At 47.9% G+C, this 21,434-nt stretch overlaps 1 protein-coding gene across 1 annotated transcript in view; it reads left to right on the top strand.

The window, feature by feature from the left end:
* Positions 1–2,454: 2,454 nt before the first annotated feature.
* SLX9 (SLX9 ribosome biogenesis factor) overlaps positions 2,455–21,434 on the top strand; it is a 49,358-nt gene continuing 30,378 nt past the window's right edge. The window contains exons 1-2 of the mRNA XM_065069363.1: positions 2,455–2,626; positions 4,302–4,410. Of these exons, the coding sequence (XP_064925435.1) occupies positions 2,495–2,626; positions 4,302–4,410 (241 nt within the window). The 5' untranslated portion in view covers positions 2,455–2,494. The remainder of the gene's footprint in view (positions 2,627–4,301; positions 4,411–21,434) is intronic.

Here is a 21,434-nt window from a genome sequence, read left to right as displayed (position 1 = left end):
TTGTCTCTATCTAATAGGCTAAGCACATTTACTTACTCTACCTACTTGGGTTTAGCTAGCTATGCGCATCCCACATTCTTCTGACTCTTATCTCTTCAAAAATATCCTGACCCTGCCTTAGTTAGTACTTTTCCGTTCCCCCCTTTCCCACGGCCTAATAGACAAGCTAACTAAGGCCTACTTATGTCAACTAAAATGGGCTCTGCTCGTACAGTTGCTTGGTGGACTCATGTCTGTGCTCCTTGAGCCAATCCCCGACATTTTTCAATTATTTAATTGGGTTTGTCGCACCCTTCTGCTCCCGCTGACAACAGGTCGAGGGAAGGGGGTGGGAGAGCTGGGTGCCTCCTGAGCTGGAGCAGCGGGAGCCGAGCAGGTATAACACGAATCCTTGCAGCCCAGAGCTGAAGCTTGCTGAATACTCCCAGTTCCTCCAGGGCTGTTCCTCATGCTCTCCTGCAGCTTCTGCCTTGGGCAGACAACCACAGCAGAGCACCGTCCCTAACAATTCCCAGGGGATACTTAACACCTGTGTATGTTCCCCAAACCATCTCCAGCATATCAGTGCTTAGCATGGTGGCTCGCTAGTCCTGGGTGTTTACTACAACTACACACATTAGCCAATGCATAGTTACTCTTAACACCATGTCTGTGCGTTCACAATCGTGCACGGGACAAGATGTTCAAGCAGAACAAGCTGGAACTGGAGCAGGCACCATTAGGATGCTGGTGTCCAACCTCTCCTGCTTGCTGCCCCCTTAGCTGGCAAAACCCGCGATCCTTCAGCATGGATTTCACCCATTTGAGGTTTCAATCTCTGACGCTTCCCGGATTGGGAAACACTTTTATTTTCTAGAGGATGTCTTTTTGTTTCTACATTTTATTTCGCCTTGCTGCTGTTTAAACTTGTTGCAGGTGAAGGAGCTGAGCATCCTTTGGAGACATGTACGTGCTTAATTGTAGCGCATATACTCCCCAACCCAACTATCAGCTGTTAAACATTCCTTTTTCTGTTTTCTTTCGACCATCTCTATTAGTTCCCCTTTTTAATTTTATTTTTACTAGAGTGGATTGTGTTTCCCCTCCCCATGGACAGTGGAACTGTCGTGGTTTTTGCAGGATGCCCTTGAGCAACCGGGGTAGAGAGCAGGGCATCCAGCTGTGGATCCAGCTGTGCATCCAGCTGGGCACTCTCAGAGTCGTCGCTCCCTAGAGTTGTTTTTTGTGATCAGAGACATCACTTGGGTGCTTTGCTCCTAAATGATGCTCATTCAGCCTAGAGCAGGGTAATGGAAGTTTTCCCAGTGTTATTTTCTGCCCCTGACAAATATTAAATCTTGTTGTTGTTGTTGTTTGAGGTTTCAAAAGAGCAGTGGAAAAATGCTACCTGAAAGGAGGGTGGGGATGTGGGTTCCTGGGGCTGCTCCCCAACACCAGGCCCTGGGAAACTGCTCACAGGGGGTTGTAGAGGGCAGAGAAAGGCCAGCTGGAAAATAAAGACACTTAAACACAGAGCTCCCACCAGGGCTTTTAAAAAGCAAAACTACCATGGGGGTCCCAAGGCTGGAGGTTTTACTCACCTGAGGGGAGAAGCATCTTTGCACCTCACCCCCTCATGTGCATGGGAAGGTACAGCAAGGGCTGAGGCTGTTTTTTGGGGGGTCCACACCTGGGTCCATGACTGCATAGTCTAACATGTGCTTGGGCTCCACGGGAGCTCATCAGGTATTTTCTGCTGTTGTAACTATGGAAATAATTTGCCAGTGAGTTTCACAGTTCAGTTTTCTATCCTGCTGTGGCATCCCGGTCTCTGGCTAATGCTACCAAGAGGCCCCAGCTCTTCCAGGGCCTTAAACTGTGTCACAGGGTCTCTGGGTTTAATCTAAGCACACTGTGGGGACTGCAGCGGGTCTGCGGATTCCCTGACGGAGGGCATGGGAACAGAGATTGACCTTGAAGATATTAAGGTGTACCCGTGAGAAAGGAGGGAGTAAAAGAGTAACATTGAGGATAGCCAAATTAGCCAACGATATATTACTATTGCAGCCTGTAACCAACAGCAAAAATGCACACGAGCTGGTAAAGACTATATAAAAAAGCATTTGTGGCAATAAATGAAGGCTGCTGTTTGTACATAAGAACTTGGTCTATGTCGTTTGTCCGTCTCAATCGCGACAGCACACCAAACACCTTCCAGCCGTTTCCAGGAGCCCCACTGAAGGCAATCAACCCCCGGGCTGCCCCGCAAAGCCACCGGCAGCGGCCCCCTGGTGCTTCAGACGCCACCATTACGCTTCAGAGTTAACAGCCGCGCAGCGCTCTGGCTGACGCAGCCGCGGAAGCGCTTCCTGGGCTTTACCCACCGCGGGTGGCTCCCAGAGAGCCGCAACCCCCGCGCCCGGTTCTCTGCAGAGCCGCCGCCATCCGGGTAGGGGCCGGTCCGGAGGTGGGCGCGGCACACGCCGGCCCGTCCCCTTCCGTCGCGCCGCTCGCCATGGTGGGGAAGGCCAAGCGCCCGCGGCTCCACCGCGCCGCCCCCCGGCCCTGGCCCGCCCGGGACCCGCCGCCGCCGCCGCTCCCCGAGCCCGGCCCCGCTGCGGGCGGCTGGAGCGCGCCGGCCGGCAAGGTAGCGCGGGAGCGGGGCCGGGACAGGGCGGCTCGGGGTGGGGGGACGCGGTTCGTGAGGGGCCGCCCGCCCTGCGCGGGTTCTCCCGCTCGTGGGGTGACACCAGGGACCCCCCGCTGTTCCTGCGGCCGTGAGGCTCTTTGCGGGGAGGCTGCGTGTCTCTCACGCCGCTTTTCACCCGTGGGAACGTGTGTCAAGCCAGGGGGCAAAGCAATGGAGCCTGGGGCTTCAGTGCTCCAGCGTGAGGTGCAGCCTGTGCTTCGGGGGAGCCCCGGTGTGCTTCTGGGGCTATCGTTGCTCCATGCTGTCAGCCACCATGGTGGAGCTGCTAGCATCATGGGGCTACCACCACGGCCACAGCAGCTACGCTAGAGCAGCCACCACAGCATCCCAGGCCTTGAGCAGGCAGCGAGGAGAGCCTGCTGGTGGGGACAGGGTGCCTGCGCTGTGGCTCAGTGGCTTTAAGGCTTTGAATCTGTCTATTACAAAACGTGGATGTTTGGCGTCCGGAATTTCTTCCTTTGGGGAGAAATAACCAGCATGCTTGCTACAATACAGGCACCAGGGTAGTGCAAATGACTTTGTAACATACACAGCTGGGTAACTTTTGCTTAAACCAAACAGGGAGGTCATCAGTAAGGCTCTCAGTAAGTAAGCACACGTGCAAAATTATTTCAGCCAGTGGTACGTATTACCTAGGAGCAAACACATGTATCTTGACCATGCTCACAGAGAAACCAAGCACAATAACCAGTTTCGGTGTGGGGGTCGTTAGCAGTGGGTGCTGTGAGCAGCGCTGTAAGAGGCCGCCTGGCTTGTTTTTGCAGTGGTGCTGTTCAGTTTCAGGTGAGGGCAGGTGGAGGTGAGCTGTCAGTTTCACGAAGTCATTGAGGGGATTTAAGACCATGTCTCTTTCACCAGCTGTGCTATTGACACCCAGTTCAGGTTAAAGCTGGGCGGCTCCTCCAGCCCCCTCACGGCAAGGACAGCTGTAAGTGGTTTTTATGCAACTATAGCTTCCCTTGTGAGGAGGAAGGAACCAGCTGTGCCAAATACAGCTGGTTTTGTACCACTCAAAAATTGTGTGGTGGTGCTGGGAGATACTGTTGGCTAATAAATTTTTCAAACCAGAGAAGCTACTGCAAAGCTGAGGACTTAGGGAGATTTTGTGTGCTTAAAGGAACAAGATGCTGAAGATTTGGTAAGTTGCTAGTATAATAGCTACTGAATCTGCTTAAAATCCATTGATTTAAGCCCCTAAATGTGGTCATTTGTTCCTTATCTGTTGTTACACACTTACCACCTGTAACACTCTGGCTGTTTCTGAAGATGCCATTCACAGTTCTGCAAGTAATACCTGAATTCACTGAAGTGAGGTGGGGTTGAGTTGAGATAGAAATCTGTTAGGAATAGAACAGTCAAAACGTGACTTTGTGAAACTTCTTTTTGGATGCAAGAGCCTGGGGGGGCCAGGCCAGTGGGGTGACCCGCCTACCCCTGCCTGCTCCAGAAAGGCACCTGCATGCTACTGCTGGGACGTGTGCCCGGCTCCTGTCTGGGTGGTGCTGGATTTGATTTAAAAAATACATATATATATATATATTTTATTTTTTAAAAACGAATATTTCCTGGTGGTGGTTGTACTGATTCCTGCTTAATGTTTCTTTTGGATAAGGACTGGGACCTCTCATCTCCTGGTGTCTTTTCCGGGCTGAAGATTGACCCTGATACTCTAGTAAAGAAGCTTGACTTTGACTCCAGGAGCATCATTTCCTCCAGAACAGGTTTGTTGTGGTATTTTGAATGAGTGCCATGTTAGGATGTGAACATAGACACTGGGGACTGTATTTGCAGTGGCTGTCAAAACAAGCCCAGGAGATCTCAAACCAAACACAGCTTCCCATGTTCCTGCGGGGGCAGCTGCCTTTTGTACCCCGGTATTTTGCCAGCAAGTTGCTTGTTGTTCCCGAGCAGTGCTTTACCCATGGCAGCTTGATTGCAGCCAGCTCTCTCCTGTCCTTTGCTGTTGCTAGGCACCTGGCTCAAGGACTCCTGGGCAGGAGAGTCCAGCTCACCAGGGAGTATCAGGAGAGTGGGAACGGGGAGGAGATTGATAGAGGCTTTTGTTTTCTAGTCCCACAACAAGGAAATGCTCCCTCTAGCTGCTTAGTGGCAAACAGAGCATTTAATCTGAAACCACGTTTCACCTCTCTAAATGGAAACTGATGGCACAGGAGTCTGTCCTGGTGCAGAAGGTGCGTGTGACACCCAAATACCTTCTTTGCAAGCTAAATTTATTTCTTCCCTCCATGCAAATTAATACCGCTATGGTGACACTGTTTTCATGTACAGGGCTACTAACAAACCCAGCAACCACCCGAGGGCTGGTGGTTACCCAGGCAGTGGTGAATGTAGCAGCCATAGCCCATCGGTCATATTTGTTCACAGAGAGAGGGAATGGGGAGGTTGTGTGAGGACATGTTTGCTGGAGATGCTTGCCCTCTGCACAGAAACCTTTGTAAAATGTATTGTTTTCAAAACACTGAGCTCATTGTTTGTAACTCTCCTGGGAAAAGGACATGTGTGCATATGTGTGTGCATGTGAACATAGCCATCTCTTTAATTAAATTAGACAGCGTGTTGTTGAAGGCTGACAGCCTGCAATCCTGGTCTTTCATTGCAGGCTACAGCTGTACACGTCTGGTTTATAAATAGACCCGTGTTGCTGGTCCCTGCGCAGTGCTGATGATGCAGATGTGCGGTGCCCGACTATGTCTAACCCTCTCTTGAGGCTGCGTGCTGGCTTCCTGCAGGCAGTGATGCTGACCCCAATGCTTTGTGCTCCCTCGCACTTTCCAGATGATCAGCTAAAAATAGCTGTTCATTTTGGGGGCTCAAAACTGCAATTCAATGAGGCAAAAAGTGATTTGATTTTTTTTTAATCTTCCCAAACTGCTGTGCCCTTTCTTCTTGTATCCTACTGGAGCCATGTGGAGGCTTTTTCATTATGGAAATCAATTCATTTTTTTGTGTTAATTCAGTGAACTGTAACTAGGCTGTGCATACAATGGCAGACACCCTGGAGTTCGAAAAGAGGTCCTAGGCAGACGTGCTTTGTCTCCTGGGATCTCTGGTCAGCTGAGAGCCTGTTCAGCAGGAAATTCAGGTTGATTCCAGCCTTCCTCCCCTTTCTACCCATCTCCCCTTAGCTCAGTGCACAGGACAGGAGGGTAGGATTCTCCTACACATTGTTATTTTAAGATTTAATAGCAAGACAAAAAAGCATTTCTCTCCCACTTGCTTTTCGAGCTCTGAGAAGGTCAAATTGGCAGACTGTGGGTAGGCTTACTCATGTTTCCTGTGCTTTTTACGGCTGAAGATGATTTTTTTTTTCTGTCAAGGATGCTATGTGGTAGTTGAAAAGGCTGGTATATTTGTCCTCCATGTATGTGCATGCACGTGTGCCTCACATTACCTGATTGCTTCACAGTATCTGAGATTGCTGTTACCTCTGTGTTTTGTGTTATGATCTGGTCTTGTGCTGTGACACTTCAGGGACAACCTAGAAAACTTCAGTGTGGGCTTGAAGAGGCTTGCAGGGCATGGGTGAAACCAGGGAGCAGTTAGATGGCTTGAACCTGGCAGGAAATGCTCTGCTGGATTACCAAGCCCAGCTGGCAGCTATGGGTTTTGGCTCTGGTATCTCTCTTAGACCCTGCACCCCTCTGCTTTTGAAAGGGTAGTTCCCAGACAGCCAGCATCCCACTCCATGGCTGTGTTTCTGTGGTCAAAGGTATCTGCATATGGGATTTCTTGGTAAAACACTTGATCTTCCTCCTACTATTCTGACTCTGTTCCTCTCTCCACTTGGGTTTTCACATTGTGGCTTTGTGCTTGAACTAGGGGACCTGATTTTTTGTCTTGACAGAGCCCAAGCACCACAGCTGTGTGAGCTGGAGGGCTTGCTGCTCATTCTGAAGCTGACAAATGTGGAGCTGGACTTCCACAGGGTTGAGAGGTTGCTGAAAAAGTAAGGAAGAAGAGGTGGTGACAATGGCTTGTGGCTTCCTCTGTCAGCAAACCCATAAACTGCTTAAGAGAGGATGGTGGCTGGCTGGATCAGCAGAGGGATGACGAGGTGACTGATGGTATATCTTTAGCTGACTACTTCTCTCAGGTTCCTTGGCTTCCTTTTACACCTAGGATGTACTTTCTGGCTCCCTGCTTTCTTTCTGTCCATCCTCTGACTGTTTGACTTGCTTGCGTCGTTCCTTCCTCTCTTGCACATGGCCTGGGCACTCAAGGCAGCTTTTGCAGAAGTTCTTTATGTGTTGTCCAGCTGTAAAGGTATCTGTGTGCATGACAAACTGTTCTCTGGAGAAGGTGAGGTGACTGTTGGTTTCTGTCATCTTTTTATTCTAACACCAGGAGTTTAGAGAGGTAAATGACTGATGACACCAAGCTGGGAGGAGTGACTGACTGTGGTCCTGGTCCTCTCAGCTCAAAAAAGGTGTAGCAGATCAGCGAAGGGCAGCAAGGCTGCTCAGAGGCCTGGGGGGCCTGTTTAGTTGTCCCGAGCTGTTGGCAAGTTCAGCATCCATAGCAGGGTTAGCATCTCTGATAACACGAGTGGTTGTGTGTGCCCGCGCAGGTGTGTGCTGGGGCTGAAAGGAGATGAAATGAAAGATGAAATGAAGGCCCAGTTTTTCTGAGGGTTTCTGGTGTATCTGTTGGAGGCAGGGGGCCCTGTCGAAGTATCTGCTACTGTCATAGTCATGGTCTCTTTGCTTCCCTTAAATACAAAGCTGGTTTAGTGTGCTTGTAGTGATGGGTGCAAGGCATTGGCCTAGGCTGTGCTGGAATCAGTAATTCTTGCGATGGGAGAAGGCAAAGGTTGAACTGTAATAAAAAATGTCACTAAAATGGAATTCATTTTAGGCGACTCTTGCGTGTGTGACGACAGAAAGCCAGTGGTCTAAAACGGAAAGTATTTTAGTACGGGAAGCTCTGAGCCATGCTGTACTGTGAAGCAGACCTGCTGCAACTACTTTCTCCTGTTCTGCTTCTTGTCTTTAATCATTAGCTCATCTTAACATCAGATCCCAGATGATTTCCACATGCTCGTAGGTAACAAAAGCCAGCAACATCACTGTGAACACTGCAGTTAAGTCCATGACTTGCTGCTGAAAGATTGCTTCCTATCAGTGTAGTTTACTTAGCTGCTGACGTAATGTAAATCAAATGCTTTGCCATAATCTAATCCATGCAAGGACCTCTGTCACTAGTGTGAGTAAATAAATCTCATCTGGGCAAGCGTCTGTGGCGTGGGAATTAGATGTTTCCAACTAAGTCAGAAATAATGGCCTGTCATATGGGGGGGTTGCTGCTTTTTTGCTTTAGCTTTCCTTCCTTGGTGTTTGCTCCTTGAAGCGAGGGCCTGTTCAAGCATGGCTCTGGCAAAACAGTTGCCTGGGAATGTCTCTTTTTTTGGAGTGGATGATGAACCAGTTGTGGAATGATATGAACAACTGGACTGGCAGCTTCTTGCTTTATTTTCAGCTTCTCTGGAAGGGAACTGTGACAAGATGTGTTGTTGAGAAAGCAAAAATGCCATGGCAGCAAGTGCTACCACTTCACAGAATCACAGAATGTTGGGGACTGGAAGGGACCTCAAAAGCTCATCCAGTGCAATCCCCCCATGGAGCAGGAACACCCAGATGAGGTTACACAGGAAGGTGTCCAGGCGGGTTGGAATGTCTGCAGAGAAGGAGACTCCACAACCCCCCTGGGCAGTGAGGCTCTGCCACCCTCACTGAGAAGAAGTTTCTTCTCAAATTTAAATGGAACCTCTAGTGTTTCAGTTTGACCCATTACCCCTTGTCCTATCATTGGTTGTCACCGAGAAGAGCCTGGCTCCATCCTCCTGACACTCACCCTTTCTGTATTTGTAAGCATTAATGAGGTCACCCCTCAGTCTCCTCCAAGCTAAAGAGACCCAGCTCTTTCAGCCTTTTCTCATAAGGACGATGCTCCACTTCAGAATTGCTTGAAAAGTCTTAGCTTATCAATTTGATTTCTGAGGTTGTGGCAAGAGTAGCTTTTGCTGCTGGTTGCTCCAGTGCCTCCTGTATTCCTGGTGAGCTACAAAAACATGAATTAAAACCATTGCTGCCTCTGGTCCTCGACCAGTTAAGAGTCTTTAAGGACACCATAACGTCTGCCAGAGGTAGGTTTATGTTGGACATAAAAAAGAAATAGATAGATATAGATACATAGATGTATAGATATCGTTTTTTTTTTATGATGAGGGTGGTGAGTCACTGGAACAGGTTGCCCAGAGAAGCCCTGAGTGCCCCATCATTGGAAGTGTTCAAGGTCAGGTTGGATGGGGCTTTGAGCAACCTGATCCTAGTGAAAGATGAAAGGAGCATTGGACTAAATGGTCTTTGTGAGTCTGTGATTCTGTACCAAGGTGGGGGCACAGAGTGATGTAGGACATTAGCCTGAACAGGGGTTGGGCTGGGCCTTGCTGTTGCTGAAACCTGGATTGACACAATGTGCAAAACCAGAGGGGAGTTTCAGGCGTGCACGCTGTAATATCTCTGAGTTTCACTTTGCACCTTGACAGCTTTTGTCCTCTGATAACCAGAACTGCCTTGCAGCATGGATTCTTCTATCAGTGGCACAGAGGGGAGCAGAGGAGTGAACTTACTAAGCATCCGACAAGGGAGGAAGTCTCTTTTCCTCCTAAAGAAATGTGGAGACAGGAGAGAATAAAATCAGGCTGAACAGGAACCTGACAGTTTGGAATTGCTGGATTTTGCAGGCTTTGCTTTTCCACTTTGTCAGATATTCTGTGAGTTAGTTCCTATGTCACCAAGCCTCCCTCTGCAGAGTCAATGGCTATGCCCTTCTGGTTTGCACCTCAGCTTCTGCTCTGGTGTTCCAGATTTGCTCTGTCTGTCTCATATCTCTTCCTTCTCCTTGGGCTCTGCAGCCACTTGTCCAATTCTGTTCTTCTTTTGTAGCCTCAAATGAAAAGCAGAAAAGCTGCGGTTGGCTGGGCAGTTGTGGTCCTGCTGTGAGACGATGCACTAAAATTATATGACACAATTTGCTTTCCTGTTTTTGTTTTTTTTCTAGTGGGTTATGTGCCAGAATCCACGTAAGACCTCTCCTCTCCCAGCATCGCAGTTCCTGCAGCACGTGGACTCACGGCTACCCCTGCAGTGGATCCACTGTTGTGTTACTTGCAGAACTGTAGCTGTGGCCGTTCCCCTTCCACTCTTCAGGAGCTCCGACAGGATGCAAATCTTTGTGCCCTATAATTTATTCTTGTATGTTTGTTGGATTTCTGCTTGTTTGTGGCCTTTAAATATTATGTTTTTTCTTTCTCTGTCCTCACCCTGATCACGTTTCTCCGTTAAATGCTGCTGTGCAAATCCTAGAGCTGTGCTGTGGGTAGGAGCAGGTTACTTGTGCTGCCCGCTGCATTGTGTGGTCCCCTTCAGCTCTGCCTTCCTGGCTATTGTGGGGTGCCTGGTTTCATGAAGCTGAGAGGTTCCTGTTGTGTGGGGTGCTTTGGTTTGGTTGTTTTTTTCCTGTCATGTTGGAGTGTTTAACAATTGAAATACTAAGAAAACCCAACAACTTAATCCTGCTTGTTTTAATGAATGCATCCTTTCTGAATATCACTTTTAAGCCTCTGCTGCTTTTTTTCTAATGCAAGTTTGTGGTATTTTAAAATATTTTGCTTGTGTTGGTCATTCGCCACGTTCCTAGTCTGGATTTTCTGATGGATCTTCATAATTCTGCTGCTGTCGCTTTTCTTCAGCATTTAATTCTGTGCTGGCAGCTGTCACACCTGTCTTGTGTTTGTTTTGTGCTGAGCACCCTTCTCAAGCTGTTCCCCACCGTAACACCCTTCAGAAGGAAAGGGGTGAAAACAGTTTGCTCCACAAACTGATAATGACAGTGGGCGGCCTGCGAGGAGCGGCTGTAGCATCTCCACTGTGCGTGTAAAATGCGACATGCTGTGCTAGTCCAAAATGACAAGATGTTCCTGCTCCATCTGTCTTTGTTGTTATCGGCCCAGGCTTTGGTCTGTGTGAATTTTGGGAGCACTGAAATGCTCTCCCTTGAGGTGGCATCAGAGGTAACCTATTGGTGATGCCTTCGGTTGTGTTGCACTGAAATTATTTTAACATCTTTGAAAATCTCTACTTGGCATAAGGACTAAGAGGAGTGGCTGTTTGGGTGACATTTGAGCTTGGATTTCTCGCTTTTGTGGGTGGGGACTGGATATCAACATGGCTTTAAAATGGGGCACCCAAGCTCCATTAAAGGAATCTTTGGCTCTTGCCGTTGGGGTAAAGCTCAGCCTTAAGCACTTAAAGTTGTGCTCCAAAGCCTGTCCCACTTATCTGCTGCCCCTGATGCAGATGGCGGTGGCGGCTGCTTCTTGTGGTCTCAGGGTGAAGTAGCTCTGCAGTGTCCCTTGCTCTTGCCTCAGCAGGCTGACAAAGATGCATGTCAGCCTTGGGTACCCAGACACCAGCTCCCCCTCCCTGCACAGGCTCAAGGGATGTGAGGAGAAGGGCTCAGGAGAGCCAGCAACTGTTTTGGCATTTCCTCATTCCTCTTTCATATTATTATCTCTGTCTTCAGCCACCCAGCAGAAGACAATAGTCAAAGTGCAGCCGCTTTCAGCCCTGGAGTGTTCTCTCCCACCTCTCTTTTGCCTCTCTCCTCTTCACGCACTTACTTTCTGCAACGTGTCCACGTCCTTCGTGTAACCTGCACAGGTCGAGGATGTGTCCCAGGGCTGGAATGTGCGGGTCTCAGGTCAAATTGTGGACTTCTCTCCATAAGCTGGTGTTTTCTCTGACACTGTGTGTGAAAGTGCTTGAAACCTCCAATAGAGGAATTTGCAAGAAAGGAAAAATTCCCAGGAAAGGGGAAATGCTGGGCAGGGGGTAAACAGGCAAAGTGATGCTCTTCACCGCTCCCCTGGCCCCAAGGTTAGTGACGTGGCATCCAGAAATGGCTGGGAAGGACACTGCGTTATCTTTATTCCATTATCTGGTGGAGCAGTTCCTCTGCCTGTTTGCAGAAGCGCAGTCCAAAAAGCATTGCTCACGTCCATGCCTTGAGCTGAGCTGTGGCTGACCCTGTCCCTCACTGCACCCAGTGCAGAGAGCCTGAGCTGGTGCCACTGGGCAGGCGAGACCCTGACCCTGCTGGGAAGCCTTCGGTCCCAGCTGAGCACCCAGTGGGATGGGGCAGGGGGAGCCCAGTTCCTTTCTTGCACCTCCTGGAGAAAATTGAACCTCCTGGAGAAGGAGCACCATTAACTTTTGACAACCCAGTATAGCACTTACTAATAGGTTTTCAGACTTGACGGTAGCTGAAAATACTTTTATTTCAGGCTTAGGGCTGCTGGCTGGCTGCTTCTGACTGTGAATGGGAGTTCCCATAAGGAGAGCGTATCTTGGCTTGAAGTGGAGGGAGCAGGTGAAGAGCTCGGAAGGATATATGCTGACATAGCAAGGCTGCATCCAGGATAACCACCCCGGTAGTTTGATAAGGTGACAGGTGACAATTTACCATACCTAGGTAAATTATTCTAGGTAGCAGTTTACCATATGCTCCCTCTTCATTGCTTTTTAGCTGAAATTTGTTTTTTTGACTGCATCATTAGATGCTGCTCTTACCTTGACAATGCCAGATCACCTTGTAAGGGCAGTTTTGGTGTCTGAATGTTTTATGACTGACCTCAGTCTACACGACAGCTCAAACAGGAGACTGTATGTTGCCACAACTTGCCTCAAAGCCAGAGGGTCTGTTGCTTCGGTCCAAAGGATGAAAATCAATGTGACCTTGCTTCAAGAGTCAAGTTGACCAAGTTCTCCAGCAGTGAACAGCTCTGGGGACTGCCTGAAATCGAGGACAGTGACCTGCTGTGGGTTGCTTCCCGGAGACTTTGGAGTGGGAACCCTACTGAAAGCTGAAGGCAATGGTGCCTTAAATAAAAATAATAATTTCTTTTAAAAGTAACAAATCCACACTGCTTAAAATTAGTTTTACAACTTATTGTCTGTACAGTGTAGTGTTGGCTGTGAGAATAGCCGTATGAAACTCCACTTTAATTAGAGTCAGTGCAATTAAATGAAATAGCTGAATGAGTGTCTGAAACTTGCACTGCTCCAAGTGCTTTGCCTTCCCTTCTGGAGACAGACTGTTTCCATGTTGTGAGTGCCTTGTGCCAGATCATGGGAATCAGTTGTGTTAATATTTATGGAAGTAATTAACTTCATTTTTTCTTCCCCTCCCTCTAGCTGTGGCTAAATCCTTCTTCTGAAAATTAGCTTTTTTTTTTTTTAAATCCTCCAATTAGCTAGTGGTCATGGATACTGAGTGCTACACAAACACAGTAACATTTTCCAGAGTGCCTAAAGCTGCCAAAATATTTGCAGTCTGCTCCAGGGAGAGGAGGCTGTCGGTAGTGGGAAGAGCCTGAAATCATTCTTAGGAGTTTGAACGATGTGTCAGTTCCCTGTAATTTCTTATTATGGTTGGTCCCCGTGGCTGTGCCTGGTGCGTAAGGTTCCCCACCGGTGATGGTCGAGGTGCCCGCCTGCCCTGGAGCAGCCGTTTCATGCTGCTTTTTGGGCTGCGTTGATGCTGGGTGGCTGAAGAAGAGTGTGGGGCTCAGTGAGGGATTGGAGACTCCTTTGGTGAGGGAACAGAGTGTACTATCAGCAAGTTTGCTGATGACACCAAGCTGGGAGGAGTGGCTGACACACCAGAAGGCTGTGCTGCCATCCAGAGACCTGGACAGGCTGGAGAGTTGGGCAGGGAAAAATTTAATGAAATATAACAAGGGGAAGTGTAGAGTCTGTCATCTGGGCAGGAACAACCCCAGGTTCCAGTATAAGTTGGGGAATGACCTATTAGAGAGCGGTTTAGGGGAAAGGGACCTGGGGGTCCTGGTGGACAGCAGGATGACCATGAGCCAGCATTGGGCCCTTGTGGCCAGGAAGGCCAATGGTACCTGGGGTGGGTTAGAAGGGGGGTGGTCAGTAGGTCAGAGAGGTTCTCCTGCCCCTCTACTCTGCCCTGGGGAGACCACACCTGGAATATTGTGTCCAGTTCTGGGCCCTCAGTTCCAGCAGGACAGGGAACTGCTGGAGAGAGTCCAGCGCAGGGCAATGAAGATGCTTATTAATGGTTATCAATATGTAAAGGGTGAGTGTCAGGAGGATGGAGCCAGGCTCTTCTGCCGTGACAACCAATGATAGGACAAGGGGTAATGGGTTCAAACTGGAACACAGGAGGTTCCACTTAAATTTGAGAAGAAACTTCTTCTCAGTGAGGGTGCCAGAGCCTGGCCCAGGCTGCCCAGGGAGGTTGTGGAGTCTCCTTCTCTGCAGACATTCAAACCCACCTGGACACCTTCCTGTGTAACCTCATCTGGGTGTTCCTGCTCCGGCAGGGGGATTGGACTGGATGAGCTTTCGAGGTCCCTTCCAATCCCTGACATTCTGTGATTCTGGGGTGCTGCTCTGTGCTTCTGTGAAGCTTTCCTCTGGTCTTGGTAAAAGCTGGGTGCTCAAGCGTGTGCTTTTTAGGTCAGATGTGTCAGTCTCTTGTGGCACTGAAGGACTCGCTGAATTTGGGGCCAGTGTGCCCCCTTGCCTTCCTGGTCAGGCGTGATGGGGCACGGCAGCTTGCATGTCATGCTGTGTCTCCCTCCATGTGATTATGATTCCCAAAGCTTTAAAAGGATACTAAACTAGCCAAGTATTCTCCTGCTAAATCACTTTAAAATGGTCAGACATCCTTATTACACAAAAATAGATCAGCCCTGCATAGGGGAGGGTACTGAAGCTGCAGTGTTACAAAAGAGGGTTATGAACTGAAATCCATGCCTTTGCTGTTCTAATGTTACAGCTTTGGAATAATCGAGTTATAAAATTATAAATGCTACAAAGGGAGAGGAGGCATAGTTCTGCACCGGTGGCAAAGATACCACCCAGCGCAAGTCCTGGTAATGAAACCCTCTCATGGGGCACAAGAGGAACAGTTTAACACTGTGTGAATTGAGAAACTGGATCCCAAGAGAGATGAAGAAATACTTGTGGAGAGGGCAGATTGACAGCTCTGGAAGCCAGAGCCCTTCCCTTGTCACCAGCATCGGTATGGAGTTGTGTCAAGCTGTCAAATGTATTTCTGAAATGTGCATCCTGGGAGTTTAATATTTAATAGACACTCTATTTAGAAAATTGGTAGGAGCTGGTAAATAAAGAGTGTGTGAGGTGAGAGGTCTCCTCCTTCTGGGTTGCCCCTTCTAACTTGCCTTGGCATGCTTTTGGGGTGCAGGAGTAAGTCAGTCGCCTCTTTCCTCTGCTAATACCCCTGCGAAATGCCCATGTGAGGCTGGTTATTTTGTTTGGGTATTCTTTCCAAGGGCTTCTACACTAGGATTATCATCTACATAAATCAGATTTCTGATTTACTGAGAGATAAATCTCTGCCAGGCTAATGTGGGTCTTATTTCAGTTACAGGCAGTGTATTTAGTGGTAGATCTCTCAAGAATTGATGTCTATAATTCAGACTAAGTGGGATCTATAGTATTATTCTATGTAAGTTATCCTTTATTGGAATAGTAGTAGCAGGTCTAGCTTCCCTGAGATTTTGGCTTCTGTGTTTAATTTTTAAATTATACAGCCTGTTAATAGGGGCAGAGGTAATCTGTAATCCTTCAGTTACAGAACTAATGGCCCATAGGTTATAATTATGGGAAAACATGATACTCTCTCGGAGCCGTTTCCTTCTCTCAGGCTCCACTGATTGCGGTGCACACTTAAAAACCAGTATATAGTGCTGGCTCCTGCACTGAGTGCCATTCTGCTCAGGGGATCCTTGGGGTACAGAGGGATTCAAAGAGCAATTTATGGACAGAGGTTTTCTTCATGCTTGTGTAGAAATGTGTGCTTCAGCTGGAGATCTGTTTGCAGTGCTGCAGAAGAGGCATTATTGATGCTTGCATGTGGCATAACTGGTAATGGCACATAACTTGAGTTTAACTTTTTAGTCAAGTGGCTTATAGAAAGAGGGAAAGTGTAGGGTGGGGGGGTTTTGTGGTGTTTTTTTGTGGTTTTTTTTTTTCATGGAGTTTTTAACTCTGTAAATGTCGATGGGCATTGTTTAAGCTAAACGTAGGAAACAAGACTATGCAAATATTACATGTAGTGGGCACTGAAATATTCTGGTTTGTTTGAAATGGAAATTTGGACAGGTTTAGATTGAACTAGCAGTGTTGCGAATGTGCCATGAAGCTGATCGCAGAGAACAGATCCTGCAGAAGAATAGGCTATCCAAGCAGATATTCAAGCAAGGAGTGACCATCAGCTGGAAGGTACTCTTGAAAGCATTGTATTTAGTGATGTTGCTAACCAACTGAAATGAAAACACGGTGTTTCAGAGGGTCCCTGGCAGGATATCCAAGGGCAAATGGGGGACACAAACACTGGTACTGTGTGCTTGATAGTGGGTATAGGACATGCAGAAAGTAAATAGATCTGCTTAAAGAATTTTGGCTTCTGTGGATATTCATGCCTAATGTGGCTGTGCACGTGTGGGCTCTGGGCTGATTTGCTTCTCTTGCATTTCCCAGCTACATGGCTTTTAAAATTCATTTTTACTTATATCTGTTTTCCTCTCCCTTCCTCTCAAAATAAAGGTTACTTGTAAATTCAGGTCACTGAGTGTTGTTATGTAACTGGGAACGGGCTTCTTTAGCATGGGTAGGACATCGCCAGCTGCGATGGGTACAGGCTGTGTCTATACATCCAGTAGCTACTTTGCGATGTGCTTTGAGTTGAAATAACCTCGTGTGCCTGTTGTTGGGGAGGCAGGGGAAGGCTGTTCCAGACTGCAGGAATTCTGCTGACAAAAATAATGATTTTCAGTTCAAGTTGCTTCCTTCAGTGGCACTTTCATCTTTTCCTCAGTGAAGCTTCTGGCTGTTGCTTTTGATTTATGCCAGTGATTTGTGACCCCAGTGCTGGGGCTCTTCTGCATCTGCAGGGGCGCTTGTTGCTGTAGTGCCTGTACCTGCGTGGGTTTTATTTATGGAAATAGCCTACAAATGTGTAGATACTGTTTATGTGGAATTATAAATTCTTCATGTCTCTTCTTGTTGCAAAATAGAGGGTGCTGGCCTGCTTACCTGTACTGGGTGTAGGTGGCAAGGTTTTGATGGCCGGGGGACCTGTGTGGGGAGAGGTCCATGCAGCTCCGACGCAGCCACCGCAGCCACAGCTCAGCCCATCAGCCACGATGTTGCCTCTGGGAAAACGTGTAATTCAGAAGGGGTAAAAATGCCAGGTCAACCCATGGGGAGAACCACGGTGGGTAATGGTGAGGAGGAAGGAGCGGCAGAGAGGAGCTGTGGTGGGCTGACTGTAACCACATTCCCCCTGCACTGCTCAGGGCGGGAGGTAGAGGAGTCAGGAATGAAGGAGTGAAGCTGAGAAGGGGGGTGTGTGTGGGAAGGTGTTTTAGAGTCTTTGTTTCTCACTACCTGATGCTATTTTAATTGGTAATACCTTAAAATACTTTTTCCCAAGTCGAGTCTGTTTTGCCCTTGATGGTAATTGGTGAGTGGTCTCCTTGGCATTTACCTCGACCCATGAACTTTCCATCTGATTTCCTCCCCCTGTCCTGTTGAGAAGGTGGAATGAGGGAGCAGCTTGGTGGGGGCTGGCCAAGGTCAACCCACCATGGAGCTGTAGCTCAGTAAAAGTTGAGATTAAAATCAGTACCAGGTAGAACTGTTGCTCCATGGCTGTTCCTCTGCCTTCCTTACTGCCTTTTTCTACCGAACATCTTCTGATGATTGTGCAGACCCAGAGACACCCTGGCATGAGAACTGAATTCCTTTGCTTTTTGTTAACACTCACAGATGCTTAAGCAAGTAATTCCCTCCATGTTTCTGTTGTGTGCCTCTCACAACATAGTGGCCCTCTGTGGCAGTGAAGAGTGCGGTCTAGCTCCATATCATGAGGTCACAGTATTTTCTTTGCTAGGTTGAATGAAGAGAATAGGTTGAATAGCATCCAGATGGACCCAAGGAAGGGACGCAGAAGGTAAATGCAGCAAATATCCTTTGGAGATAGCTTTAGAGGGAGGGTTGTCCTCGTGGCAACTGCAGAAGTGAGCTGATAGGTATACTTAATTCCGACCTTCAGGATACAAGTAGGAGCCTCTCCCCTGCTCCCTCTATTTGGGGGAGGAATGGGAACAGAACAGGACACAGCCATATACTCTAAGCCTAGGAAAGCACAGAATAGGTCTCAGGTCCATCCACATGTTTCTTCTGTGTGTCTTTGTGTGGGACGTGCTGCCTTGCTCCAGCTGCGACCACATTGCTGACAGCTCTGAGCAGGAGAGGACGTGCCAGGGGCAAAACACAACATCTCTCTGAGAGTGCTGTTTTTCAGATGTTAGATGTGCTCATTAGAGGGCAGCATAATAACTCTTCCTTTTTCTAGGTCAGTTCTGTATTTTTAAATGATATTTTTCTGCTCTGCAGGACACAGAACAAAATTTTTCCAGTTCCTCCTTCAGATTTTCCTAGTGCAATAAGTGTATAAAACAGTGATGCTCATATGAAAATGTTATCCAGTATTAGGAAACATAAAAAATAATAGTAAAAATTTGCTTCTTGGAAGTTTGTAAGCATTGTAGGCTCAAAGAAGACAGAGCTTCCCTAAGATTAAACCACAAATGGCTAGCACCATATGTGGAAAAGCAGCCAAAAGAATGTTTCACAGCTAACTTGTTTTTCACTCAGCCTAATTCTTATTTGACCTATATGTCCATACACATCTATTGATTTGTTTGCTGTACCCCAGCTGCTGCTGCCACCTTTTTCTCCTTGAAGAAAATGTTAAAGAACTAGATTTGCTTCATCTGAAAGTAATCTTTAAATGAGATATGATAGTACGCCCCCCTATCCTTTGTAATATAAATACTATAAATAATGATGGCACAGTCTTTAAAGGATAAGTGAGGCTGGGATTTGGAGCCCAACATCACAATACTTAAATGCATTATTTATTATGTAACATTCATAGAAGGCGGCTGTAGTGCTGTTTGACTTTGCAGCTAGTGTATTTCTGGCTTCAGAAAGAGCTGTGTAGAAATCCTGGCTAGGAGCGAACATCTTCAGTGCACATCTTTTTAGCAGTATTTTGCACACTGTTGACCTCTCTGGGGGACGTGAGGCAGCTGGAATAGCAGGAAAAATGGATTTTTCAGTTTTGGCAGCATCAGCCTTTGGTTTCCAACAGCTGGCTCTGATTTTGCAAGGTCCTCAGTAGAGGCAAAACTTCATTAACTAAAAGAAAACAAATATTTCAAGAGATGTACAACTAGCTTTCTCGCCTTGAGAAACTTTGCTAAACCTGCCTCTTCCTGAAGCTCCTATGGTGGTGGGGCATGTGTGAGGACTAGCAGGGGGAGACAAAACATCTTTCTCCCTTTCCCAAAATGTGTTGGGTGTTTCCACATTACGCTCTTCAGTTATCTCCTCCCCTACCCAAAGGGCCACGTGCCCACCCAAAGGCGCAATAGCTGCAGGTTCCTCCAGACTTTGTGGGTGCTGTGTGTTCCTCACAGGGGTGTCCCTGTCTGCTGCTTTCTGTCCTACCTTATTTTTTAGGGTGGCAATACCCAAGCCTGCAAACCTCTGAAGTGGAACAGCCTTCTTGATACTGGCAAGTGTTCCTGGCGCAGCGGCTTGGATCAGTCCCACCTCCCGGAGAAGGGCAGATTGTGCTTTGCACTCTCGGCTCGGGACCCGCTGGGAAGCTGGCATTTCTTCGTGTCTTTGCTGTGACACCCCAGTGAAGGCAGGACTAACGGGAAGGTCCTCGTCAGGAAAGGAACGCTGAACAAAGCCAGAAAAATGTCTCATAGCGCCTGGCAGCTCTTGGGCCATTACATAAATTAATATCCTGTCAGTAGGGTAAAAAGATGAAACTCGGTCTTACACTGAGTGAAACACCAGTGATGAGTCTGTAGGTGCACGACGGGTGGATCTAAACCCATTTGACTCTTTGGTCCATATTAGGAAACCAGCAGGCACAGTGCTCATGCCAGCAGTCCTCTTCAACATGGAGAAATACTTTCCTGACAGCATCTTCCGTGCAAGATGGAAAGATCTTGTGCTGGCCCTTCTTTTACAATGGAAAATCTCTCTCTTCTGCGAACTACTGTGGTATTTTGTTGGGGATGCGGGTGTTCTCAGCAGGTATATTTTGGGCACAGTCAGCCTAAGGATTGCAAGACAACTGCTTGGGAAGGGGTGTGTAGTTTTTTTGGCTTGAGGAAGATGTTCTTTGCAGGAGTGATGCCAGACCACATTCCCCTGTGAGTGTGGGGATACTGAAGCATGGAAAGCTAAGGGAACAGTTCTCAGGGCTCTTTGGTTTGCTTCTCTAGTCCCAGACCTGAGAAGCCCAAGGCAATGCCAAACATCTGGCAGCTCTAAAAACCAACAGCAGGGAGTGGCAGAGAAACACCTACTATGGTTTGATCCCCCCATTATTTCTTTTGATGACATGGGTGTTCTTGCAACATCTCTCTTCTGGCAGTGGTTGATCTCATCGCTGCATGGGATACACGGATGGGGCTCTGGTGACAGCGCTCGTTGGTGCTAATGCAGCGCAGTGTAAACGCTGTGCAGCGGTGCATGCTGTCTACGTGTGCTGCTGGCAGGGCTGCTGAGAGCTTCAAGCAGAGAGCGGTGGAGCCCTGTCATTTTAAATAAGTTTTTCTTGCTTTAAAGTAGATTTTACCACTAGAATGTCGTTGCAGAGTGGCTGACTGATCCTGTCCTGCAAGCTTCAAATAAAGTAAAGGGAAACAGGTGATGGGATGGAGAAAAAAACAACCAAACAACCAAATTTCTGCCTCTGCTAGAGAGGACCAGATTTTGACTTTCCCTTTTTAAAGATTTCACCTTCGTTTAGGTGAGCCAAATGGGCATATTGGAGTAGAGTGGCTTGCTCTAATTTAGGACCTGTTTGAAAAAAGGAAAATTGTCTGGTGTGAAAATCACTGCCAGAAAGACAAAGGGTCCCCGGCAGAGTGGTCAGTCCCAGTTTTGGCAGATGAAGAATGCCGCAGGAGGTCTGTAGGGAGGTAATGATTGTGGTGGTCTGTCGAGGGGCTTGGTAAAGCCGCGGGACGATGGCTGTGTGTCCCGTGGTGCCAGGCAGAAGAGGAGCAGGCAGGGGGATGCAGGGCTGCCCAGGGGAAAAGATGCTGTGGGAGTGTTGTGTGTTGCATAAGAGGGCACAGCCCGTGATCGTATGAGTGCCTCAGGGCTTTTGGGAGCTCTAAATTGTTTGCTGAAGCAGAAGAGCAGTTGGGACAGCACAAAAGCAGCAGCCACCAGAAGTGTCGGAGGCTGTAAGAGGCAGTGAAGCAGTTTTTCGACCAGTGCAACTTACAGGGCGGTCTGTGCACCCATGAGGAGGGAGGCAGACTTAAGGTGCTTGGACACCTCCTGGAATGAGTGTTTTTCATGGGTTAGGCTTGTTGGACTGTGTAATCACCACCACCACATCCACCAAAAAAAAAGGTAGTTCACTGTATCACATTTGAATACTAGGATTAGTAAGACCTTTTCAAGGTTAAAGGTCATTATGATCATACAGTCTTCATGTTCATGAAGACACTGGGTCACCTTTGTCTGTGCTTTGCGGGCTTCTGCTTGGCATCTCCAGTCTTGAC

The sequence above is a fragment of the Columba livia genome, chromosome 7, assembly GCF_036013475.1.
Source record: "Columba livia isolate bColLiv1 breed racing homer chromosome 7, bColLiv1.pat.W.v2, whole genome shotgun sequence".
Lineage (NCBI taxonomy): Eukaryota > Metazoa > Chordata > Aves > Columbiformes > Columbidae > Columba > Columba livia.
Note: the sequence above shows the minus strand (reverse complement) of the source record. Positions and strands in the feature narration are given on the sequence as shown.